General features: G+C 37.7%; 1 protein-coding gene across 1 annotated transcript in view; it reads left to right on the plus strand.

Annotated features, from left to right (window-relative positions):
* Nucleotides 1-22,611, plus strand: part of LOC145329319 (uncharacterized) — a 126,721-nt gene extending 104,110 nt beyond the window's left edge. The window contains exons 9-10 of the mRNA XM_080173379.1: nt 384-449; nt 20,238-22,611. Of these exons, the coding sequence (XP_080029505.1) occupies nt 384-449; nt 20,238-20,490 (319 nt within the window). The 3' untranslated portion in view covers nt 20,491-22,611. The remainder of the gene's footprint in view (nt 1-383; nt 450-20,237) is intronic.
* Nucleotides 22,612-27,534: the final 4,923 nt, after the last annotated feature.

Consider the following 27,534-nt stretch of genomic DNA (forward strand, 5'->3'; position numbering starts at 1 on the left):
AATTTGCTATGTGAAGGACATAAATGCTATGTTTTGCAAGAATTTGCTATGTTTTGCAAGAATTTGCTATGTGAAGGACATAAATGCTATGTTTTGCAAGAATTTGCTATGTGAAGGACAGATAAACTATTTTATGCAAGATTTTGCTATGTGAAGGACCAAAAAGCTAGGTTTTGTGTGGTGAAGGGAGGCTACTTATGTCCTTCATCTTGCAAAATCTTTGTTAAGGGAGACAAGTTATGCCCTTCATCTAACAAATTCTCACATAAGGAAAGCTACTTATGTCCTTCCTAGGAAGGTGACTTCTGTCCTAATTAAGGAATGACTTTGTTTTCTTTCCATGATCCTTTTATTGACACTATAAAGAGCTTCATATGTTTCAGGTATTTGATGTCAGCCCCGCGGAAGAGCCACGAGTTTGTGTCAACTAAAAACCTCCGTGGAAAAAGGCATATCTTTTAGCAATTTAAACTATAAATATCCAGGCTATTTATTACAATAGTCCCTACAGTTTTATATAACGTTTTCTTATTCGTTGGATCAACAACTTTGGAAACTTTTATTGAATTTGTATTAGTTGATTTATTAGATTGAGTGTCCAAACGTTTCAACCACTCTTTGTGAGATATATATGGGAAATTTTGTGTATTATCATGGGGGATCTGCAAAGTAAGAAATTTTGCCCTTATGGCTTTAATAACGGCCATATCAACCACCTTTCGCACGCCTCTGTATTTCACTAAATTAAGATATTACCATATTCAATATTCTACTACATAATCTAATATTATAATAACTTCAATAACTTTAAGCATTAGGTAATTTAAATAATTTGTATTAGTACATAGTTAAATTAGGTAATCTATTTAAAAGCAAAGATTTTCTACATTAACGTTGTATCCGTCTGAATATGAGAATTCATGTATTTAACGTATAGCTTGCCCTAATCCATAACGACTTAGGTCAAAACACTAAGAAACTATAGTTAAAATTTTAAATCAGTCAATCAAACATTAGGTTTTAAGAGTTTCGATAATTTAGGCATGTTAGAATTGTTTTCTCCATTTCAAACTTTGCATGATGATACCTGTAGTAGTAAGGTACGATTTAGAAAGCGTAGCAACTCTATAATCGTTACCAAGGTGTCCATGCGTCCTTTTAAAATATGTTGATTTTTAACTTTTTTAACATCAATATTTTATGTGATACAATCATCCGATTTATCTGATTTTTGGACGTACTCATCCTTTTCCTTTTTAAAAGCGAAGCTTTTCTATAATTAGGGTCGGTCCTGTTACAATAAGGAACTATATTTTAAGCGAGGCTTCTCTATAATTAAGTCCTAAAAATGTCAGTATTGTGTATTTGAAAAGTTTTGCAGCAAATTTACGTATAATTTTGTCAAAACTTATTTATATTTTGTTTATTCAGTTCTGACACTCTAAAGAGTTAATGTTCGTTTGCCATTCTATTTCAGAGCTTCGCTTTTATGGATTTTGTTATCCTTGTTAGTTTTAAGGATTGAAAGGGCACTATTTTGGAAGTAGTTAAAGTACATTGTTGACAGTTGCCTAGAAAGGGAAAAGATTGATTTAATCCAATAGTCAGAAAAGTAAAGGATAAAGAGACACTCTCGAATGATGCTGTGAGTATTGGTGCAAAAAATATGACGTAACAAAAAAAATTAGCCAATGAGAGGCTGTTATTGACCAATGGTAAAATTTATAGTGGACTCTCATTGGCTAATTTTTTTTGTTACGTCATATTTTTTGCACCATTACTCACAGCATCCTCTCGAATTGATTCTTTTTGTGTGTAATAAAGATTTTTAACTTTTTTGGACATAGTATCTCTTATTTCATTAATTTATGCGATGTCCTTAAATTTATTGTTTCGAAACTTAAACTATGGTAGAGGGACTCAAAAATCAGCCATGTGACGTTATAAAAAGAGGAATTATCCATCTCTTTTTTAGGGGTTTTCTTTCCCTTATTCTCCCCTCATGTCCCTCATTTTTATGACGTTACATGGCTGATTTCCTCAACACTTTTGTGGACTTAAGTGAATTTTTTATTGGTTGGTTAATTTAATTTGAGTGTTTAAACGTTTCAATAAGGGCTAAATAAGGGGTTATTGTATCATCATTGGGGATTTTAACCAATTTATCGGCCGTTGTCTTATCCGTTTAGATCCTTGATTTGAACCCTATATCTTACCAAAATAATAGCTTAATAGTTAAACCCTGCGGGTGTCCCTTGAACTGGTAAGTTAGGACACTCTTACAGTGTAAAGTACCCTGTTGTCTTGGTCAAAGAAAGATTGCGATTACACAGAAATTATTCAACGCCCCCCCCCCCCCCCACCACTAATATTTTTGGGTAGGTAACCAAAATCATTGTTTAAAAGTAGAATTTTCTCTCGTATTCGTTCGAAACCGATTTATATCCGATGGATTAGAACCGGTTCTCATTAATACGAAAATTATGTCTAGTATCGTATTATATCTAGTTTTCTATGAATATAAAAAGGTACAATCATAAGATTAAAACCAGTTTTTTTAGCCCGTGCTTTCGGCATCTCGGGGCTAAAAAAACTAGTTTTGTTCTTATAATTGTACATTTTATATCTGCGAAAAGCTGTTTATAATACGATGCGAGAAATTAATATTATTTTTATCTAGTGGCCATATTTTGTAAGATATTTGATCAAGCCCTGTATCAAATAGCCTAAAACATGTCCTTGACTAATGATACCTTCAACGTTGTTTGCCCATAGTGTTAAGTTAGGGTTAAGTCTGAATTGAAGGTTAAAATATTGCAGTGTCAAATAGCACGAAACAATGGCAAATAATACCTTCAACTTTGTTTGTGCAGAACCTCATAGTGTTGAGTTAAGGTTAAGCCTGAATTGAAGGTTCAATTATTGCAGTGTCAAACAGCATGAAACAATGGCAAATAATAACTTCAACTTTGTTTGCCAAGAAGCCCATAGTGTTGAGTTAAGGTTAAGCATGAATTGAAGGTTAAAATATTACAGTGTCAAATAGCATGAAACAATGGCAAATGATACCTTCAACTTTGTTTGTGCAGAAGCCCATAGTGTTGAGTTAAGGTTAAGCCTGAATTGAAGGTTAAAATATTGCAGTGTGGACAGTTGCACAGCCCATGGATTTTCAATATTCCAATAACAAGGGGGAATATTCTCAAAATATATAAGACTAGCGGCTACGCCCCCTAGAGGCCTTTAGGGGCACTTGGGGAGGCGTGAGTTAAATCCCACAACACTTTTTTTTTGGAGGGTATTAATCGGTTTTAAAGCAATACAGGAATAGTTATTTCTCGCATCGTATTATAAACGGCTTTCCGCGGATATAGAAAGTACAACTATGAGATTAAAACTAGTTTTTTTAGCCCCGAGGTGCCGAAGGCACCAGCTAAAAAAACTGGTTTTAATCTTATGATTGTACATTTCTATATTCGTAGACATAATTTTTCAGTATGGTCGAGAACCGGTTCCTATCCACCGAATTCGAATGAATACAAGAAAAGTTTTTACCTTGTTTGGACCGGGACCGAGGCAAACTAATTTATGTCAAGAATCACACCCCTGAATTTTCTAGAAAGTTTTGGCCGTCATTTCATTTGTTATTCCTTCCTCCTCTATTCAAAACCTTCAACTCATCATTGGCCTTGTATTTTTAAAAAAACAAAATACATTGATATTAAATCTTGTTAGCTAATGGCTACACACATTGCCTCTAGGGGCTTTGTATATGAAAGGGTAGGAAAGAGCAGAAAAATAGCCTAAAACCATTTAAAGACTTAAATCGAGAAATTAAATTGAATAAAGCCTTACTGGGAACTATGTAAAGGTTTTTCCAATAGGTTCAGCGGTTAGCGAGATCCTTCGTTACAGACAAAAAAAGCTTACTACTTTATATAATAGAATGATTCCTAGTCGTTTTTCTATCTAATGTGTCAGATTAGAAATATTTTGAACCAAAATGTCAGATTTGAATCAGAATAGATTTAACAAGATATGACTATTTTATTTTATCATGTTTAAATATTAAATGCTGAGCTACTGAATTTTTTAGAATTTTTGTTTATTAGAGATGTTATAAAATCATTAAAATATCATAATATTTTCTTTTTGATGTTGCACTATAAATTTCTTTTTATAAATTCATATAAAACAAGGAATAATATTTTCATAGCCTTAATTTTTTAAAAACAATTTCATGATGATGAATCCTTATATACAAAATTACAGGATGTATGTTTGTTTATACTGAAGGATTTATTTAACCGCTGAACTGATATGATTCTCCTTTACTCATAGCTCCTGGGAAGGTTTATAGCTATTTTTGAGCATCCCAAGAGAAATCGCTCATATAAAAATGACCTCACACCATAATTTTTAAAAACTAAAATAGAAAAATTGGGGACTCGACCCTCCCTTCTCCTAAGGGCCTCTAGGGGCATAGCCGCTTGTTCCGTATAAAACAATAACACTTATTTTATGAAAAGCATTAGAAATGAGCCAACAACATTTTTGATAGAAATTTAGCAACTTATTATTCAGTCTAATAGATTTTTTAAAAAGATATAAATTTTATGATTTATATAAAAAAAATTATCATAAGCTGTATAGTATATATAAAAGATATATTTAGTGAAAATGGCTCTAATGATCCAATTGTATGAAAGATGAAAAGTTTGACAACTTGGAAAAGATAGAATCATTAGTTTACAACTTAATCTCTTCTATATGGCGTCTCATTATTTCCACACAAAAAAAATTTTATACAAAGTAGAACAATGTATGTCTGTTTAACAAAAAACCACAAATAAATTTATTTTTTTTGAACGAAAATTTTTAAAAAGCGGGCTGACTAAACCCTACCCCACCCCCCCCAAAAAAAAATAACTTTTTCTTTTAAATCTAAAATACGAAAAACTAGGTTGATCTAGAGGCTAGGGGCAAAACCGCTAGTAAACTTAAAAAGAAAACATTCTATTATCAATTTAGTATTTATATCATATTACCCAACAAAATCAAAACTACAAAATCTGAAATAGTGATATACAAGGGCGTCCAAGCTTTTTTATTTCGGGGGGGGGGGTAATATTTTTTGAAGGGGGGAGTAATTTGTTTTTTTTTGGGGGGGGGGGGGAGGGGGATAAAATGGCGCGCGAAGCCCGCCGCAAATTTTTTTAACCTCCCCTGGGATAAAATTTTTTAGGGGGGGTAATTTAAATACTATAAATATTTAGTAGTAAAATTTTTTTTGTTATGGATTATTTATCTTTTTTTGGGGGGGGTATTTACCCCTCCTAAATGGTTGGGGGTAAATTTTAAATGGGGGAGGGGGTAATCCCCACTTTACCCCCCCCCCCTCCTTGGATGTCTATCTATGGTGATATGTCAACTAGTTTATAATAGGCATATGTTATGGTAAAATTTTTTAGGTGAGCTATTTTGTTAAGGTTTCATTGTCAATATTTTGACATTTAGAACGGGTTAATTCTGGTTTTTGACTAAAGCAATATTTATTTAACATTATATGTTTTTCATATTATGAAAGTAACACAAAAGGAATAGTATCTTTTATAACATTCCATAAAATTGTGAGCAGGCTTCCAGTCAAATGCGCTTATTCAGTCTAACTGTTCTTAATGTTGACCAAACGCAAAGTATAATTAAACGCATATTTAAAAACAGTTTGACCTAATAAGCGCATTTGACTGGAATCTTATTCACACCTTTAATTAATTTTGCGAACACTGCTATTCCCTTTGTGCATTGATGGCTGAGTGGAAATTATGGGACCCCCTTGTATATCAAGTTTCTCATCATTACTTCTAATTTATATCCTTCTGGAACTATATTTAGAAGGGTACATATTAGAACAAATTTTATATTTAACCTGTATTTGGTTTTTGGATAGCAACAAATTTTGTAATTGAAACCTTTAAATTTCAAATTTTTTATTCAAAATGGTAAATTAAAAATTTTATTTTATAAGGTTATCAACTCTATTTTATTTATTTATCAGTTGCAAAGATCCTCTACAAGTCAACTATGTCTTTTAATTTTTGCCTGATTTATGTTGAATACACTTTCTATTCCCTTTTTATTCCAATAATTCCCTTTGTCATGTCTAAATCTGTTTAGCTTGGATCTATTTTTATTTACAATTACTTTCAAATACTCATTTGAATTCTAAATCTTTTTCTGTATTCTGCCCCAAATAAAATTAACGTGCTTCTAATTACCTGTTGTTAATAAAGCTATGTAGCTACTGTTTAGAAACATTTCTGTGTAGAGAAAATATTGTTATTGAAGTTTCCAAAAACAAAAAGTTTGAAATGATTAGCTGCCTGTAGAAGACCTTGACATGTCATTCTGCTTCAAGTCAGTGCAAATCATAATCAATAAAAGAAACTTGGTACAACCCACAAATCCATTTGACAAAAATTTTAGAAATAAACTTTTTTGAGTTAATAATATTTGTTTTAAAAAAACATTTTAAAAACAAGTATATTTGTGATTTGTGAATTCATAATCTAAAAGAACTAAAATGAACTACAAATTGCAAGCTTTTAGATCTACTATATTTGGTATTTATCTTTTATAAGATAGGTATGTGAAGTGCCATTTGTTCTATATATTGTGTAACAATCATATGAAGTTAAGCTGATGTGTTGCCACACCAAAATAAGAAAATTTTGCAATATAAAAATGAAAAGTTTTGCATGACTGTGAAATGATTGCTATGTTTTGCACAACACCACAGTACCACCACTTTCTCAACCACAGAGAAGAGAAATGCATTGATTGATCTGAAGAGAAAAATATTGCAATAATAACAACTAGCGGCTACGCCACTAGAGGCCTCTAGGGGCACTTGAGGAAGAAAGAGTCAAATTTAATAATTCAATTTCTTATTTTAGATTTTAAAAGAAAAAGTAAAAAAAAAATTTTTTTTGGGGGGGGGAATTTTTCATTTTTTGGGGTGGGGGGGGTTGGGTGTGTCCCACCCCCCCAAGAAAATAGTTATAAACCTTCCCGGGACCTATGAGAAGCTACCCTGTTAAGGAGAACCCGATCGGTTCAGCGGTTAGCGAGATCCTGCGGTACAAACATACAAACACACAGACAAACACAAAAACATCCTGTTACTTTATTATAAGGATTACAGTACAATAGTTTAAATCAAAATCAACCCAATTATTTATTTTCCTTTCCATGGCCTATGAGAAGCTTCACTGTATCAGTTAGTGGTACACACAGACAGACGGATATCTTCTTACTTTTATATAATAATATAAAAATTTTATTCTTAAAAATTGTGTATGAACTGCCCTACACTTTCTCTCTTGGTCAAAAACAAATTGCAAATGAAAAAAATGCAGAAAAAAAACTGAATTATGAACACTTTGCTCTGATTAGATTTTGAATCTTAATTATGATGCAGCTCTGTTGCAATACAATTTAAGTACCAAAAAACTTTTTTGAATTACAAACTGCTCTATTTTGTGAGCAGGTTAAAAATGATTGTTACATAATATTTTCATAAGTCAGTTTATTCAAAATCAAATTCCATGTTATATCTCTCACATAAAAAAATACCTATAAGGCTCATAATATAAATATTTTTTGCATCAGTATTAATTCAAATTAACTTCAAAAGTCATAAATCTACTAAATTCCTTAAGCTTTCTCATTCAAAACTTAATTCAAACTGAACTTTAAACTTCATTAAAATTGCTTATTATAAATTGAAATGATTGTTTAGTTTGATTCATCTTTGAGCATCTAAATTTTACTTTATGAATTAACACTTTGTAAATGTTGATGTTTTGAAATGAAAAATAGAAAAAAAAGTTATTGAAAAGTGTTGAATACAAAAATAAAATAAAGTGAATAGTGTGATCTTTATGAGAAAATTGTGTCAATAAATAAATGGAAAATAAAACTCATACTAAAGAGACTCTTTATGACTAGCAACAGACTTCTATTCATACTTTATACAGTACACATACACCAACACACACACACATACAATATAAACCCCTTATTTCCAGCATATTCAGGGGAAAAATTGTAAGATTTGTGAGGATTTTGGTGTGAAAATGTATTTAAAGTTTTGAAATTATATGGTTTGCCCACACAGATTGGTATCTCAACATGTTGCCATGTTTAAGTAAAACTAAATCTCAATTTGAATTTTTCTTTTTTATAGCTAAATTTTTCTAACAAAGTATGCTTTAAATATTTACCTCAGCTGTAGAGTAGATTTTGTCTAGATTCCCAAACAACAAGGCATAATTAAACTTAAAACAACAGATTTTAGCCTAAGCTGTTACTCTTTAATTGTTTGTATATACATATGTATTTTCTGCACTCTTCAAGTTCAAAAAATAATTGTCAAATTTGGCAACTCTATTGAGTAGCTCCTCATCCCATCTCCAGCCGCTGAAACTCACATTTATATCTTAATAGGAAGAGCCAGTTCTGTTGCATTCTCCTAATATTTTTATTAGTGCAGCTACTCATTCACTTGGACCTAATTCTTGCTAGGAAGAATGATCAAGTTCAATTTATGAATTACTAGAGGCTACACCACTAGAAACCTTTTGGGGCACTAAATGTGGAGGGTGACTCTGACTTGCACTTTTCCATTTTAACTCTATGATTTTCTGAGTTAAAGTTTTAAAAAATGGATGTTAAAGAAGCTTTACTGTAAAAGAAAACCGTATCGGTTCAGCGGCTAGTGGAATACTTCGTTAGAGACACTACAAGCTTACTACTTTATACAATAGGATTGATTTATACAATAGGATTGATCCTAGACAATATCCATCCATTCAATACTTAACAGTTTACCCTCATTCTAGATAGATTTTCTATGCCATTTGACTCTACTGTATTTTTGCAGTATAGTCTCTACAGTATCTGTGCAGTATGTGCTCTACAGAAAATGCACTGTCTGGACCTTATATTATCCACACAGAATAGATAATTAATCTAAAGTACCTATGGAGTCTAGACTATAGAGTTTCTCACTCTCAATTTTATGTAATATAACCTTTAAAGTTTTTGAATATATTTTTTTTTTAAATGAAAAGCTTATTTGTCTCTGTGCTTCTTTTGGATATAATTGTTTTTTGTTATTAAATTAGCCTTCCTCATATTAATACTGACATATAAAAGTGCAAAAATGGTGGATAAAATTTCCTAATAAGGAAATGAAATGAAGTAAATGATTAACCAAATTTATATCCTGTTAATTAATTATCATGCATAAAAGTAATGTACTTTTGTATATTTAAGTCAATTAATGGAAGAAATTAACAATAATTATATAACAGCTTTTGAAATTCATACATTTTAATTCAGATGAAAATTTTGATTTGAGAAAGGCTTTTGATAGTGTTGCACACATTTTCTTTCTGTGAAATTTCTAAGAGAATCTTATATTTGGATATGGTGAGTAGGAAAAGTTTTAGGAAATTTGGCTTCAAGTGCTAGCTATAGAATTCAAAGTACTAAAACTTTATCTAAAATTTCATTTTGTTCAACATTGATATGTATTCAGATAATTTGGGCGCACACACAATACGGTGCATCAATTTTGGACATTTTTATCTGAGGCCTTCAGGAATGTGCACTTGATTTATATAAGTATAATACACCTCTGGATGATTTGAGATTTAACTTAGGTCTAAAAACTATTGGCAACCAGACATACAATTGTATAGCTATTTGTGAATGGGAATAAAAAATTAATTAAATCTATGGCTTTATGGTTCTCCCTGAAAGTCCTTGAGGAGTAGAATCAGGAACTTTTGTCTTTCAAAATATTTCAATCCTAGCCTTAGAAATGACTAAAAATCACCATTTTTTAGGGTCTATTGAAGATTGTCCAATTTGTAAAGTTTTTTTTTAGATTTTCTCAGGCTAGGAACAAGATATTTTGAAACGGAGCAAAGTTCCTGATTCTACTCCTCAAGGCCTTTTCAGGGAGAACTATGAAGCCATAGTTCTGATTCAATAATTTTTTGACTCCCATTCATAAATAGCTATACAATTGTATGTGTGGTCACCATCGGTTTTAGACTGAAGATAAATTCTAAATCATCATGAGGTGTATTATACTTATATAAATCAATTGCAAGTTCCAGCTTAGGTATCAGATAAAAATGTCCAAAATCGACCCACCCAAGCACACACACACACCCACATTCAACAAATCTTTGCTCCCCTAGGGGAGTCAATTCAAAACATTTTGAAAGGATGTATTTCCCCTAATTTCAGCAACTTTTTAAATATTTTAAAATAATATGTACAATGTACATGTTGATATATTTATCATTTGTATTTCTTTTCATGAATACTTTTATTAAAATAATCAAAAAAGGTCTCAAAAAGAAACACTTAAGATTATGATATTTAATATAATGAACATAGTGTGGTATCCGCCGAGGATAAATGGCAGACACCGGAGTTCAATTAGATTACGGCAGTGTGACAGACGTGGACACCTTACTATAGAGAAGCTACGCTTCTCTAGCTTTCACTAGATAATGATCAACATCTAATTTCAGTTGTCACTTTATTGAAGGTTTAAAAGATACTGAAGCTATATACAACAAACAATAATAACATGGATAGGAATAAATAATCATAACATAAAAGCATAAATAATACATATACAATGGTCAGTTTGGGCAATAATGATCCCCCATCCCTGAAAAGGGTGGGGGAGAATTAAGAATACAGTTAACCATAATAACCATGACAGATTCAATCATTAATTCTAAGCGTAGGGAGGGGGTCACTAGACCCCTTCCCCAGGACTCGGGGGAGGGCCATTGACCCTCCACCGAACCCCAGATCAGGGGTGCCATAGGCATGGCTCACGGTTGCCGAATACCACAACTCTCCCCTCGGAAGGCTGGGAGGGGGTTTCCCTACCAGACTTCCGACAGTGGTTGAGGCCTTCGGCCCGCTCCTTAGGGCTAAAATATATACAAACGATAATGATTCAATGGAATCCTAGTGGTGAGTATCTTCTTAGGGTTGATGGGCTCCCAATGTGGGATAGAAGGCAGAGGCTGGCTTGGGTTGGACACGTTGGTCAGCGCCGGCAGGTATCAGGTTTGCTGGTGGCACAGTTGTTGCTGGAACAGTCAGCAGTGGGGCCTGCTGGTTGTTGTTGGCAGCGGCTGGGGCACTGGCTGTCAGGTTGATCGTTTGAGCAGCGGCCTGTCCTCCTGAGGGGCCGCGGGGTCTGCCAGAGGGCGGTCCTGGCCTACCTGGGCGGTCATGCCCGCTGTCAGTGGATTTCATAGACACCATTTCCTCTGCTGCTTCCCTGCCGATGGGAATGGCATCCCAGTCCACTGAAAAGTCCCGGGACTTGGCATGGTTGAGCCTGGCTCTAGCCAGCGCTTTCCTATATAAAGCTGGATGGTACAGGAACACTTGTGATATCGCATTCAGGGCTGCTCGGACTCCTCCTTGTGCTGCTGCTAGGGAAATGATGGTTAGATCCCCCAGCAGTTTGAGGATCAACAACAGCAAACACAGTATGGCTGCGCCATCTCCCCACTCGTGGATGGCTTGTCTAAATCCAGCCCAGACATCCAGGGCTGCCTCTCCTTCCTCCGCCAGTCGGTCAATGTTGTAGGACACTATCCCATGGTCTCCTGTGGCCGAACAGCTGCCTTGCTGAACGCAGGAGCCATAGGATAGGCCGGTCAGCATGGCACTCTTGTATGCTGGGAACGCCAGCAGTTGTTGCCAGTCGTTCAACTCAGCCTGCGAATACAAGCCACCTGAACTGAAGTCATCTAAGGGTTCTGTCAACAACTGCTTAGGCGTATCCAGCGGGGGTGGCCTCTTCTTGGGAGCAGGGGTTAACTCTATCCAGCCTTCCTCCGCGTGCACAGTCAGGGGGTAGGTGGAGGAGCAAGGAATCTTGGTGGCGTGTTCACTGTATACCCGTGTCACAGCGTCTACAAAACCTGTGGGCTCTACTGGCACTTTGTCCCAACACTCCTTGTGTTCGCGGACAACATACTTGTGGCGTTGGCAGGTCAGCTGCAGCAGGATGTCTCCCCTCAGTACCGAGAACGTGCTCCCCTGGACACGCACCGGGTGGGCCGGGTCTAGTTGCTGGAGCTTCCAGCAATTGGCCGCTACTTCTTCTGCTGCGGTGCTTTTCATGCGCGTTTCCAGGGTAAACCCAATATAACCTGCATGGATCTGTGCTTGAAGGGGAACGTCAACATCCCTGGCCGACACTCTGGGCAGCGCAGCCGCGGCTGGGTCAGCTGCCACGAACAACGCTGGATGGTTTGTGGCATGGGCCTCGAAGTCGCAGTTCACAATCGAGGTGGGGTTGGTCATGTTGATGAAAAACTGGGCCTGATGGTCAACCAGATATGCATCCATCACCAGGCTGGGCTGGAGGCTGCGGATCAGCCTCAAGGGGCAATCTCTTCCCAGGTGGTCCCACACGTAGGTTGCTTCCCCAGTGATGCAGGACAGCTCAGAATGGGGACACTCTAGGGTCAGGTGGTCAGACTGGGACTCCACCCGTCCATCCTCCACCACATAGGTCTCCTCCTTGACCAGCAGCCGCCGCTCCTGGAGCACTAATTCGTTGCGGTATAGCTGGCCCTCAAAGTGGACGTCCTCCCCCTCGCAACCCACCCCCTCGGGGCTGTTGACGAGGGCGCCCACCATGTCGATGGTGAAGAACAGGGGGTGGTTCAGCTGGAACGTCAGTGGCTGGGTCTTGCCTGGCAACGTGTAGACTCGGTTCCTGGCCAGGTCTCGGCACGCTTCTGGGTCTATCTTGGTTGGCCTCATGAGGGTGGGGACCGAGGTCACCTTGAGGTGACCCCATACCCCACACCTGAATGTCCACTGGGACACGGTGAGCTGACAGCTGTACCCAGTGGTTTCCCTCACCTTGACTTGCTGCAGGACGTGCACTTCATGGCCCAGGGGCACCTCCTGGTGTAGGGGCTCCGTGTTGCACATCTTTTCTTTATTGTAAGACGTGACATGGGTGGGGTTGGCACAGTCCCACCCCACCAGGACGTAGCTGGTTGTAGGCCACACGGCTGCCAGCAGGAGGCCCCACAGGACCATCCACCAATGGGAGAGGCTTCCAGGTAACCATCTTCCTCGTACACGCGGCTGGGGATCTTCAGCTCTGGTCACGGCTGCTTCTTGGGACTGGACACGGCTGGGCTGCTCCTGGCTAGATACAAGTTTCCATTGAGCGTTATCTGTATGCGGCCGAGGCACCCCGATACCCTCCCCAATGACAGACTGGCAAGCAACTGGCACTTGCCTGGGTGTCGGCTCCCCTAGCCCTAAGTGCTCCCTTCCCTTGTCCAAAGCATGCCCAGTGGCATGGGGCTGAAGTGCATGTGGCACAGGCTCGCCCTTACTCACTGCCCTCCCCTGCCCTAGGAACTCAGGTGCATGTGGCACAGGCAAGTCCTTATTTTCCCAAATTTCAATCTCCCCAGCCTCAGGTGCAGGGGGCACAGGCAAGGCTGGGTGTTTACAATATTTCGGATACAACACATTTAACAAATTCAACTTATCCTGATGTTGAGCAGCTGGGTTCCCTTGGCTGGCAGGGGGCTCTGGATGGCAGGTAGCTGGACTCTCCCTGCAGGCTGGTGGCGCTGGCTGGCATGTAGCTGGGCTCTCCCTGCAGGCTGGTGGCGCTGGCTGACTGGGGGTGACGGGTGTCACCCCTTCCTCTGGGACCGCTGGCTCGTTCCAGGACTCAGGTCTCTCGGTGGCGGCGACGGTTGTCGCCCCAGACATCAGGTTGGAGGCTGGCTCGTTCCAGGATCCAGGTATCTCGGTGGCGGCGACGGTTGTCGCCCCAGGCACCAGGTGGGAGGCGCTGGATAGCACCCCCCCATCATCCCAGGTGGCGACGCCGGGTGGCGTCCCATACATCGATGCAGAGGTGCTGGCTAGCACCTCCTGCCTCTCTCGTTCGGCGGCTGCCAGGACCTCCCCATACACCGTCTCAGGGACGCTGGGCAGCGCCCCTCCACTCTTGCTGGGTAGGCTCAGTCGGGCAGGTTCCATCATGTTGAGGCTGAAAGGCTGGGGCCTCAGCACCTCTGGCTCGGCTATGTTGTTGGGCTGTATCAGCTCTGGCCCCAGATGGTTAAGACTGAAGCCTAGGCCAACCCGGTTGGGTTCAGCCGCGCCGCCCAGTACGTTGATCCTAGCTGGGACAGTCCCGAACTGCGGCATCCCATCGGCTCGGTCCGCAGCTCTGGGGGCGGCTGCTTGCTGTGGTGGTGCTGGGGGCGCGCTCCCTTCCATATGGGCCACTCTGCTGGGCTTCCCTGGAGGGGCACCCTTGTCGGCGGTGCGCCTGCGGCTGGCTACCTGGGCCCAGTCAGCTCTACAATCGGCTGCCGTGTGACCGTCATAGTGGCAACGCTCACACTTGGCAGAACGGTCACGGCGTGGCTGGGTGCGTCTCTCCTCTAGGCTAACTTCCACAGGCATTGGGCAGTCTCGAGCTCGGTGGCCTCTCCCCTGGCAGCGGTAGCAGCGGCCTGGAACCTTGTCATCTGGAGCGACCTTCCCCATCTGGTGGAGACCCGGAGCCAAGGAGCCAATCTCCATTGGCTCCGACTCGTCATATTGGGGCAACTGGATGCAGGCAGATCCAGTCAGCCCGTCGGTCGAGTCCACTAAGCACACACCTTCCTTCAGCTGCTTAGTAACCATGGTCACGGTGAACATGGCCTTACGAGTGTACTCAGGTACACACGTAATTTCATGGTTCATCATGAGGCGTTTTACATTGGCGTTACGAATTCCACGATTTAATTCGTCCACCAACAACTCAAGATCCTCATGGTTGTAGGCGTCCCTATACAAGGCGCACTTTGTTGATATGTACGCTTGTATAGGTTCTGTCGAGTGTTGCTTGTAATCCCTAAACGCTTGTTTAAGCGTTTGGGATTCAAAAGCAGGGCGAAATAGCAATTCACACTCGGTCTTGACCTGTTCGTAGGTCAAGGCTTGGCCTGCCTCGCCAAACAGATGGGACGCCATTTCCGCCGCTTGCCCTACCAATGACAGTAGTAGGGCGTTGCGGCGGTTGAGGGAATCATGAGGTGGGACGCGGTAAGCCGCCCATGACATCTCAAGTCTGCGGATATGTGCTGACCAGGATTGCTTGGGCGGTCCTCTAAACTCCGGCAGATTGCTCAGCATCAGCTTGCGGTACTCGGCTGGGGCCGGCTGAGGGTCATCCTGGAGCCATCCTGGGGCTTGGTCACCTCCTGGGGCTTGATGCTGGTCCATTGGGTCAACGGTGAAACGACGGGCACAAAGTTATACAGTACTAAAATGAATGGTTTGTCACTTGAGGCTTCCTAGCCTAACAGCCAACACTGTTTGTATCACTAGGTTGGGAGTTTAGTTGCAAAGATATAACTTAGCTGTACTTATCACTAGTTAGGTGTTGAGGTTGTAGGGTAGGCTGGTAGAGGTAGATAGATGTTGAGGGTCTGAACTGCTGTCAGGAACTGATTGGGTTTTCCTTTATCACACTAGAGCTAGAAGGAAAGAAACTTGCAATTCTTTATTTGCTAAAATACCCCTGTTAAATGCTATGGAGTAGCTCCGCTCCGGTGTGAGTGTGTGTGTGTGTGTGTGCGTGGAATCTCCTGTCCTTGTAACGCGCGTCCGCGCCGTCAAATCCGCGCACACGGGGAAAACGCGCTCTCACCCCTCAACTCGCTCTCTCATTGGTCCGCTTCGTCCGTTGGATTTATGATATTTTCCGCACTCTGTTGCGCTACCCGTGAATGGCGCTCTGGGTGTCCGATCGCTAGCCCCACACTACAGACGGACTTAGTCTAGTGTGGGTAGGAAGGGGGAAGCGCGTGAGGGGACGGGGGTAACTCCGTCCGTTCCCCCTGTGAGGGAGGGGGGTAACTGTGTGCTGGTGTAATAGGGCCTTTCTTCTTAATCCCAGGCTTATCTATTATATCACCCTGATTGTATTTGCCTTCAATGGAGAGGGGCCCCTCCCCTTCCCTTGGAATAAGGGGTGTATTGTTGTTGTGCTGTGGGCTTGAGATTGTTTTGATTGTATATCAGGGTCTTTATTATATTACATCTAGCTTCTATTTTTGTCCTTATCACAATTGCATAACAGATTTGTTTACCAACTCTGTTCTATTTTTAGCTGTTATCACAATACACAATAATCCAAGCCTGTTCTATTCTTAGATTTATCACAACACAACAATTTGTTTGCCAAGCTTTGCTCATAAATCTATTGTTTGGCCATCACACTAGGGTGGTAATCCCTGCAAATGTGATATAATATCTGTTTTCTGGATGGGTGGCTGCGTTGTAGCTTCTCAGGATACTCGGAGTTGACGTAATTTTTCTCTGTTCTGGTGCACTACACTCGTATGTTAGCTCGCAGCTTGCAGCTATGTGGCATGTTTCAGCCTATCGGCGGCAGGGAATGTCCCGTCCTGCTAGCGCCGCTGATCCAAATCCGGCTGATGGCGGCAGGGAATGTCCCGTCCTGCTAGCGCCACTGGTTCGGATCCTGCTATTTCTTGCAGTAAAGTTGGCCTATTTCCAGCCGTTTACACTTATTTGGCTTGTTTCAGCCGGTCCGCAGGCCTGTTTCAGCCCTTTTGGCGCTCAATTCTCCGTTAGATATCAGCGCTGCTCGCGGTTATTCGTCGGATTTCGCTGTCTCGCTTCCACAACTGCCGGATGCAGAGTTAAACTTTGCTGTCCAGGGTGGGTAATTCAGGTTGCTTGCGTCAGTTTTGCCAGATTCACTGCTGGGAGTACCTTAGCCTCAGATGCGCGTCTGCTCTACACTTGTGGTTCGCCGTAATCTCACACAGCTGTCACCAAAGTTGTGGTATCCGCCGAGGATAAATGGCAGACACCGGAGTTCAATTAGATTACGGCAGTGTGACAGACGTGGACACCTTACTATAGAGAAGCTACGCTTCTCTAGCTTTCACTAGATAATGATCAACATCTAATTTCAGTTGTCACTTTATTGAAGGTTTAAAAGATACTGAAGCTATATACAACAAACAATAATAACATGGATAGGAATAAATAATCATAACATAAAAGCATAAATAATACATATACAATGGTCAGTTTGGGCAATAATGATCCCCCATCCCTGAAAAGGGTGGGGGAGAATTAAGAATACAGTTAACCATAATAACCATGACAGATTCAATCATTAATTCTAAGCGTAGGGAGGGGGTCACTAGACCCCTTCCCCAGGACTCGGGGGAGGGCCATTGACCCTCCACCGAACCCCAGATCAGGGGTGCCATAGGCATGGCTCACGGTTGCCGAATACCACAATAGAACTCCAAAATGAAGGATTTCTCCTATTAGATAAAATAGTCAATACAGATGGGGTTGGTGCCTTGTAAATAAAAGGCTCCTGCATGGTTAACCATATCATGACTGAAATGCAATGTCAATGAAAACCCATTTGATCAGTCCTATATTAATATTTTTTAATATAAAATTTAGTTTAACAATAAGGATTATTCTTAACTAAGTTAATACAAAATTTTGTTTTAAATTGTTTGTTGTAAATTTTTAAAAAAGCATTTTTCTCCTGGGAAACCACTTAAGTTGTGATTTAAAATTTAATACCAAACAAATACAGAGTAATCTCTAATATTTATTTATCTCTTCGTATAATAGACAGCTTTCCACGGATATTAAAAAAATATAAGATTAAAACCAGTTTGGTTAATCGCAAGGGGCCTTAGATCTGAGTTAACAAAACTGTTATTATTTTTATGATTTTTATTTTAATATTTGTAGAAAATTATCTATACTATGATGCTATGCATGATTAATTTAGATTAAGATATGTTTTATTATTTGGTGAAATAGGTAATAAGATTTAGTTTGGTTAAGGGGTTCATTTCTCTTGGGAGGATTGTGGTTTCCTGCCACAAAATGGTTTAAAACCTTACCAGGGAATATGAGAAGCTACCCTGTAAAGGAGAACCATACAGGTTCAGCGGTTAGCAAGATTCTTCGGAGCTTGATCTTTAAATCATTTCAATGGTGCGCCAAATCGGGGTCAGCCAACTTTCCACCAATGAGAGCACAGCATTTTACGAAATGCCGCGCTGTGATTGGCTGAAATGTGATTTGGCGCACCATTGAAATGATTTAAAGATCCAGCTCAGTACACACAGACAGACACAGATCATATTACTTTATTATAGGGATTAATTTTAATTTTTAATATTTATTTATCTGTGGAACATTTGATATGTTTCAAAAATTAGAAAGATACAGCAAAAATTTTTTTCCAGAATTACCCTGTATAAATATTTGAGAAGTTTATATCTTGTAAATCAAGTTTAAATATTTATATTATAAATGTTATTCTGTATTATTTATAGCAAACTTAATGTAGGAAGAAACAAATAATGAATATTTAAATAAGAAAAGTTAGGTAAAAACATTTTCAGTTTGGTTTCCAAACCGATTAATATCCGGAGTATTAGAACAGATTTTCAGCCATGCTGAAAAATTATGTATAGCATCGGATTATATCCAGTTGTTTACAAATATAAAAATATACAAAAATAATATCAATATCAGTTTTTTAGCACTTGCCCTCGGTATCTTTTTGGATAAAAAACCAGGTATCTTATAATTGAATATTTTTATATCTGTGGAAAGCTGTTTATAATACGATGCGATAAACAACTATTAAGGACTATATATCATGTACTGAAACAAACTAATGAGAAAAAATATTTTTTTCTCCAAAAATTTTATAAAAATATTTTTAACCCAATTAGAAGGAAAAAATAGAAAAGAAATATGATTACAAAGCAAAATAATCGCAGACATATATTTTATTTTATTTGAACTAATTAATCACTTAGCTCACAATACAAGGAAGTTATACTTACTTTAAACTAGCCGCTGCGCCAATCGCTTCGAGGGGCTCTATATTATAAGAGGTAGGAAAGGGCAAAAAATAACTTCCCTTAAATGGAGAACTCAATCGGTTCAATAGTTATCAAAATCTTAAGCAACAGACAAAACAACTTTACTACTTTATATAATAGGATTGAATTTTTGGATCTACTGCAGTTCACGGTAAAATATTGCTGGTAACGAATATTGCTAAAAAATTATCAATTTTAAAGGCTGCTAGCTGCCAAACGGCTGAACGTACAGATCATGCCCGCACAAAGTTTTAAGCGGCATAAAAAGGCCTACAAATAATCTGGAATAGCCATAAATCAATAATGCATAATTATCTTGCAGTGCAGAGAAATGCGCGAAAAAGACCTATTTTACGCGGTTATTCTTCAGTGAAGCTTTCCCTGTGCATCATTGGATCTTGTCTATTCCAGATTATTTGTAGGCCTCCTTATGCCGCTTAAAATGGTGTGCGGGTATGATCTGTACGTTCAGCCGTTTGGCAGCTAGCAGCCATTAAAATTCATAAATTTTTAGCAATATTCGTTACCAGCAATATTTTACCGTGAACTGCAGTAGATCCGAATTTTTTTCTAGGGGCGATTCCTTTGGGGAGGGTGGTGGTATTATCCCCCTAAATAGCTATAAACCGTGCCGGTACCTCTGAGAAGCTACTCTGTTTATGAGAAGCCGATCGGTTCAGCGGTTAGCGAGATCCTTTAGTACAGACAGACAAACAGACAGACACACAGACAGACAGACAGGCAGACAAACAGGAAGACAGACTGACATCGTTCTACTTCTATTATAGATTATAAAAAAAATTATATTAAAAGGATAAAAGTGAAAGTTTAAATTTATGTATAAAAGTAACAGGATGCAGGTCTGTCTTTCTTTATGTGCGTACCAAAGGATCTCCCTAACTGATATAACCTGTAAGGTTCTCCTTTACAGTGAAGCTTTGTATATGTCCACGAAAAATTTATTAATATTTTGGTGAAGGGTACCTCCAACCTCCTTACTTCTCTCTAAAAATTTTCTAAACTGAAATTTAGGGCATGGTTGACCCCATCCCTTCCATCAAGTGGCCTAAAGCCTCTTGGGGGCCTAGCCGCTAATAATGTTAAGATTGACAAACATGGAAGAACATAATTTTACTTAGCTCTAGCTATAATTGCTAAAAAATATTTAAAACCTATCAGGGGCGCTTTGCCTGGGTTGCCGGAGTCAAAATCTCGTGTTCGTCCTTGCAGCAGCGGCGGCCCCCTGCGCACAGTGAAGCAGCACAGCAGCAACTCTACCTGCATAGCCACGGCCCAGCAGCACAGCAGCGGAGACATCACCACAACTCTGCTCGACAACGGCGAGGATGAGGACACGAGGCTCATTGTGGCGAAGGATAAGATGTCGCTGGTGGATGAATTTTTTCTTTGCCTTACCTGCTTTTTGGATTAATTGTTGTTAGTTATCTTCTTTGATTTTGTATATTTTATTTACTGGCTAAATTTTACATATTTAGATTGTAAATTTTAAATTTATTAACTAAAAAGTTTATATTTTTTCCGCCCAATGCACAATAATAAAATCATTAATAAGAATTAAAAAGGGTAAACTTATTATAATGCTTATGCGATATGACATATCATGCAGAGAGAGAGGGGACAATGGGCTGTTTATTACACTAGTCTCCAAAGTTTTTTAATAACATGTTTTTATTCGTTGGCTTAACGACTATGGGAACTTTAGTGAATTTTGATTGGTTGGCTCATTAAGTCAAGGGTTCAAACGTTTAAACGACTAACTCTAATCTAATTCAAGGGTAATTTTGTGTATCATCATTGGGGATATTCATAAATTTATCAGCCATTGTCTTATTCCTTTAGATCCCTGCAATGATGAAATTTCATAACTTAGTTTGAATTGTTTTATTTACAATCTTAATATGTTAAAAAAAACGCTTTTATAGTCAAATTTTCAGCTTTTAAATAATCAAGGAAACACGGAAAAGAATTTTTATTTTATTTAAATGATTTTTACAAAATTATCTATTTTAAATTGTTTGTTTATAAAGTTTCATATTAAAAATGAGGATTTATTTCAAGATTACTTTTCGAATTTCCCTAAAAAGTTATAAACAAGGATGATGAAATTAATAGAAGCACAATAAAATAAAACATATAATAATATAAAACTTACTTTAAGTTATAGCTCAATTGTATTTTGTATTGGTTATTGATATAAAGACATAGCTTTTTTGCTTATAAGTCCGATTCTAAAGTATATTTCACAGAAACTGAAAAGAAAAAAATGGACAAAAAATGTGCTTTTCTTGTGCATTTTTGGGCTACAGCATTTTCAACTGAGCTGGATCTTTAAATCATTCAGTAGTGAGCCGAGCCAGATCTGCCTCGAGGTGAGCCAAATGTGAGCCACAGCTACTGCTAAAAAAAAACATTGATTAAAAAAAGATTTACGGCTCGGTGTGAGCCAGGTCACTTCCTGGCTCGATGGCATTACAATACGAGTGTTGCTGGTTAGCCGTGGCGAGCCGCTTAGTGAGCCGGATCACCAATGCCATTTCGATTTAAAGATTGATATGAGGTGAGCCACTTTCAAAATCGGCTCGCTTGTGGCTCGGCTCTGGCAGATCGGTAATTTAAAAATCCAGCTCAGCTGTTTGGCAGTTATCCGAGTTCAAATAAGGATGACAACATCCATAAGAAGCGAAACACAGAAAAATTACAAACTGAAAAAGTGTCGTCATAATGAAACAAAAAAGTATAATACGCAAAAAACCTTTTTTAAATTAAGTATTTATGTCTTTTGAAGCATTATCGACAGACTGACGGACCAAGTTAATTATATACTGGACGTTTATTGGTACAGAGAATTACCATGAGCCGCTATAATCACATTCCCCCTACAGACGGACTTACGGATGGACGGACTAACATAATACGTGAATTATAGAGTAACATCGCTACAAGAAAAACTCGTATTTTTGACTTGTTCCTAATTGGTTCTGCAGCTTTAATTAAACATCAAAAGTTAAGATTTTGTTCATTTTTTCTAATTCATGTATCCGCGGTCAATTGTCCTTGATAATATTAGGGTTTGGCCGGATATCCGGCCATTTTGAATATCTGACTGGATATTAAAACTATCCGAATACCGGATATCCGGCTGATTTATAATGCCTTATAGCCAGTTATCCGGCCAGATATCCGATAATTTGCCGGATATTTGGCATGAGCTAGACATCCGTCGGGATACCGGATTCCGGTATTAGAAATCAGCCGGATATCCGGTATCAGGCCAAACCCTAGATAATATATGAACAAATAATTTAATATAAAAAGTTATGTTTTATTACGATACCGGTATATTTTTTGTTGTGTCAAATACTTTTTTTTGAGAATATGAAAAACATGTAAAAGTTGTAGTCAAATTGTAGATTTATTTTATATAGCTTCATAATAGCAAAATTATTAATATATTATTAAAAGATTTGAAATTTGATTTTTTAGATTTTTCACGCACATACATATCATTGTTAGAAATGTTTTATCTTAATTCTGAATTTTTAAAAAGTTTATTTTTTTGATTTTTTTAAGTTTTAAAAGTTAAGAAAAAGACTATTTTTGAACGAAAATTGAAGATTGTGTAAGGGGTGATTATTGTAGAGATTAATCAATGCTTAAAGGACACCAAAAACATCCTTAAACCTCAAAAGGTTTGCAGCTTTAGTAATGCTATAAGGCCTAATTGAAATAAATACCTATTCAAAATTCTTTACCGCCTAAAAACATAATTTATCATTTTACCATTTCCAAAAAATTCAACTTTAATTTTTGGGTATTGTCGGTATCGCCTCTTAAGGTGAGTTTCATAGTATTTTCACAATAACTTTTCTCCCATTTCTATATCCTGCGGGGGGCTCTAACCCTGTGGTGCAAATTGCCTAACCATGCGGAGCAATCATTAACATTTATCTGACCTAATTAACCTAAAATAACCTTTCAAAAGCTACTTAAGACGCGATGTCACGAAAGCGACTATAAACCTTTTTTTTTTCATTTTTGTTTAGGCATGGGTCCTAAATTCAATAATTATTATATCTATACCTAAAATTTATCAAATGCTAAAAAAAGTTAAAATACATAAAACCAACCTGTTAATATTGCCTATAAAAGATGACGTCATACAATACAAATGACCTATGATAGGCCAAAACCAAGACTATATTACTAATAGCAGGCCAGTATACATTTCAATTAATCAATGGTAGGCCAGCTCACTCATTTTTTATAGGCACTTTAGAACGCTTTAATAAAACATTATAAGACCACCTTCTTGTAAAAAATGACTTTATTTAATTTTAAGGACTTTTTAAAATAAGTAAAATTTTTGAGAGAAAAAAACATTGTCTATACAATAAGATGATTAACTCTTTAGTTTTCGTTCATAAATAGTTTTCTAAATGATAAAATAATAGAATCAAGTTGGAAGTTATGCTTGAACAACTTAAAGACAACAAAAAAATGAAATAACCAAGACCTAATATTATACATATAAGTAGCAAACTGCTTGCTAATTGTTGAGCATAATTCAGTATTCATGGAAGCCTGCAAGAAATACACCGCTCTAACTGCTGAAAAACTTCCACAAGTAGACCTATTACCTAAAATTTTCTATAACATAAAAGTTATCGGCAGTTTAAAATGACATTTTAGGTATATGAAAATTTTGAAAGTTTTCCACACGCCATGATAGAACTGTAATTACGTCGTCTGGAAGCAAAATAAAGCGGTGTATTTATTGCAGGCTTCCTTTAAGTAAATCATATTTTTGTGGGGCTTGGTTAGGCCACTTTTTTATTGTCTAAATTTATTTTTGATTGTACTGTGTACACTTTTTTTTATGTACATCTAAAATAGAGTTTAAAAAGAGAAAAGATTTTTTTTTTAGATTTTACTGAATGATTTTTATGAATTTTGAGAGAGAAATTTTTATTTATCAAGAATTGTATTATAATTATGGAAACAAGTGTTAAATATATGGATGTTTTAAAAATACAAATTACAATTATTATGTTTTATTTTATATTTTTTAGTAGCGAAGCTAATCTATAACTCACTTTGTCTGTCCGTGAGTGCCCAAACGTTTTAACCATTAATTATAATCTATAAATGGGGTAATTTTGTGTATCATCATTGGGGATGTATATCAAATTATCGGCCATAGTCTTATCCCTATAGATCCATGATGTTTATCAGATAAGAAAGTAATACATTTAATAAGATTAATATAGGTTTCAGATAGAATAGAAGCATGTAGTATACATACAGTTGGGGAGCTAAATATATTTCTCTTCACTTTAAACATTGGAGTAAAACAATAGAGGGAGAAAGGGTTAAATAACGTATTCTCCCCTCGCAACCACCTTGTGCAACCTTTCTATTGGGTCATTGAAAATCAACCAATGGTGTCGCTTATATTAAGCAGCAGGAAATAATTTAGAATCAGACAAAAGAAGTCTTTGAAAAAAGGAAGGAAGGTAATTGTCTGTATATACATCTATACTTTAGATCTGATTCTTAAAACAAACTATCTTATATTATTTCTCACTTTCCTTTTACTTTGTAAGAACCATACTTGCAAGCTAAAAACCAGCCCAAAACAGGTGCAACTCATTATAATGCACAATTAGGACGCCTAAGGCAAAGGTCTTGTAATCAAATGGGTTGGTATAGGGTAGCCCTGCAGGGTTGGGGCACCTTAGGTATATGCCTTTCAGGGTTAGGACTACCACTACAAGCTTGAATTGCTCCTTTATTGATATTTTAAACATACCCCTTCCCCAAATAAAAGGAATAGACGTACTTAAGAGTAGCTAATCATTTGGGTTAGGCTTGATACTTTTTTGGCCGGATACTGGATATCCGACTGATTTCTAATGCTGGATATTCGGTATCTGGCCAACGTTTGATATCCGGCCGAATAACCGGATAACCGGCATAGGAAATCAGCCGGATATCCGGATAGTTTCAATATCTGGTTTCCGAAAATAGAAAATGGCCAGATATCCGGCTAACCCGGATATTCGGCCTAACCCTACTGAATATATAATATTGTCTTTTAGGAAAAGTAGAATTTTCTTATTTTCCCAATTTATTTATTTTATATTGTTGGGTTACAACGTAGAAAAAAAGGTAGTATACTCAATTGTGACGTCAATTCTTGTGATTTTTTGAAAATAACAAGGATGACAACATCCATAAAAGCGAAGCTTTGAAACCTCAGGACAAGCGTACATTAACACTTGTATAGTGTCAACGCTGAATAGGCAGAATATAAATGTACAAGTTTTAACCAAATTATAAGTAAATTTGTTGAATAACTGCTTAGATAGAGGATACTGTTTAAGGACATTTTTAGGACTTGATTATAAAGATGCTCCGCTTATAGCATTGTACTTTTTTGTAATAGGAATCAGTATTAAAAAATTAGATGAATAAGATAATTATGCAAAGTTTGAAGTCTCTTACATTTCTAAATTAATGAAAAGAGCTAGCTAATTGTCCCGGACGGATGAACGGACAGACCAACCGTAATTGTAGAAAAGTTTCGCTTTAAAAATTAGTAAATAAGTGACGTCTACAGGTTGATGAGGTAGGTGGGGGGGGGGGGGAGTAAAAAAAATTATATATTAAGTTAGTTTGGTTAAAATGAGGTCATATGGAAACCCCCTTCTGGATTAAGATCCCACGCACCCCAATAGGGATTGATTAAAAACGGGCTAAAGGGTAACGGCTGCCATGTTAGCCGGGTGACATCACCGTTTCCTGACAGTTGGGAAGGGGGCAATCGACTGTTTATTTCACTAGTCCCCAAAGTTTTCTTTATAACGTTTTTTTATTCGTTGTCTTAATAACTTTGAGACTTTTCCATTTGATTTCCCATTTGTTAGCTAGTTCAGTTGAGTGTCCAAACGTTTCAACCACGAATTGTAATTTACAAAAGGGGTAACTTTGTTTCTTATCATTTTGGGGATGTACACCGATTTATCGGCCATTGTCTTATCCCGTTAAATTCTTGTTTCCTGTACGCCAAAACAAATACAATCCTGATAAGAAAGTAACAGGATGTGTGTTTGTCTGTATGTCTGTCTGTCTGTTTGTTTGTACCGAATGATCTCATTAACCGCTGGACCGATCGGGTTCTCCTTTACAGGGTAGCTTCTCATAGGTCCCGGAAAGGTTTATAACTATTTTGGGGGAGGGTACCACGGTCCACCACCCTCCCAAGAGAAATCGCCCATGGAAAAAAATTACCCTCCCCGCCAAAAAAAATTTAATTCGTTTAAAAACTAAAATAAAAAATACTGTTCGGATGGGGGTTGGGAACGATACCCTCCCCCAATTTTTTTCAATTTTGAAGAAAAATCTAAATTAAAAAATAATTTTTAGTATTCAACTTTCCCCCTCCTCAATTATCCCCCTTATGATGCCTCTAGGGGCGTAGTATCAATTAAAGAAACTACAACTGTGTTTAGATTTCTAGAATTATGGCAAGAGTTGATATCAGTTTGAACCAGAGAAATTTTATGGAAATTCTAAGATTTCCTCGTTCTAACATATTACAAACTTGGTAATAATATAGACTGACAACACAAGCAGGGAGGGAGGGGACAATGGGTTGTTTATTACATTAGTCCTAAAAATTTTGCAATTACGTTTTCTTATTTGTTGGCTTAACAATTTTTGGGACTTTAGTGAACTTTGATTCATTAAGTTGAGTGTCCAAACGTTTCAACAACTAATTTTAATCTACAGAAGGGGTAATTTTGTGTTTCATCATTAAGGATGTACATCAATTTAACAGCAATTGTCTTATCCCTTTAGATCTCTGCAATACATAGCTCCTAGATGCTAGGAGCGCAGTCGCTAGTTATTTTACATATAGTACATGGATAAGTTTCAAACAAAGATTTCATCACTCTAGTTATTATAATTTACATCTGATAGTAACCCAAATCCCTCTTCATATTTTAAGCCTTGTCCCTTCAAAAGTTGTGTGTACTACAAAAATATTGAATTTGTATGCTTGACTAAATGCTTCAAATATATGATAAATTCACTAAAAGTAAAAAAATCCTTTTCATATATAATTAATTGTTTAGAATTATATTTCAGTGAGCTAGGCACCCTCTTCAGTCTTAAGTAAATAATAGTTATTTCTCGCATCGTATTATAAACGGCACCTCGGGGCTAAAAAAAACTAGTTTTAATCTTATGATTGTACATTTTTATATTCGTAGAAAGCTGGATATAATACGATGCTAGACATAGTTTTTTCGTATGGATGAGAACCGGTTCCTATCCACCGGATTCGAATGAATACGAGAAAAGATATTAATCTAAATCACACTAGCAGCTGCACCCCTAGTATATAGAAATAGCTTAAAACCACTCTAGGACCTATTTAAAGCTTCCCTCA

The sequence above is a fragment of the Acartia tonsa genome, chromosome 10, assembly GCF_053477335.1.
Source record: "Acartia tonsa isolate MP-2025a chromosome 10, ASM5347733v1, whole genome shotgun sequence".
Classification (NCBI taxonomy): domain Eukaryota; kingdom Metazoa; phylum Arthropoda; class Copepoda; order Calanoida; family Acartiidae; genus Acartia; species Acartia tonsa.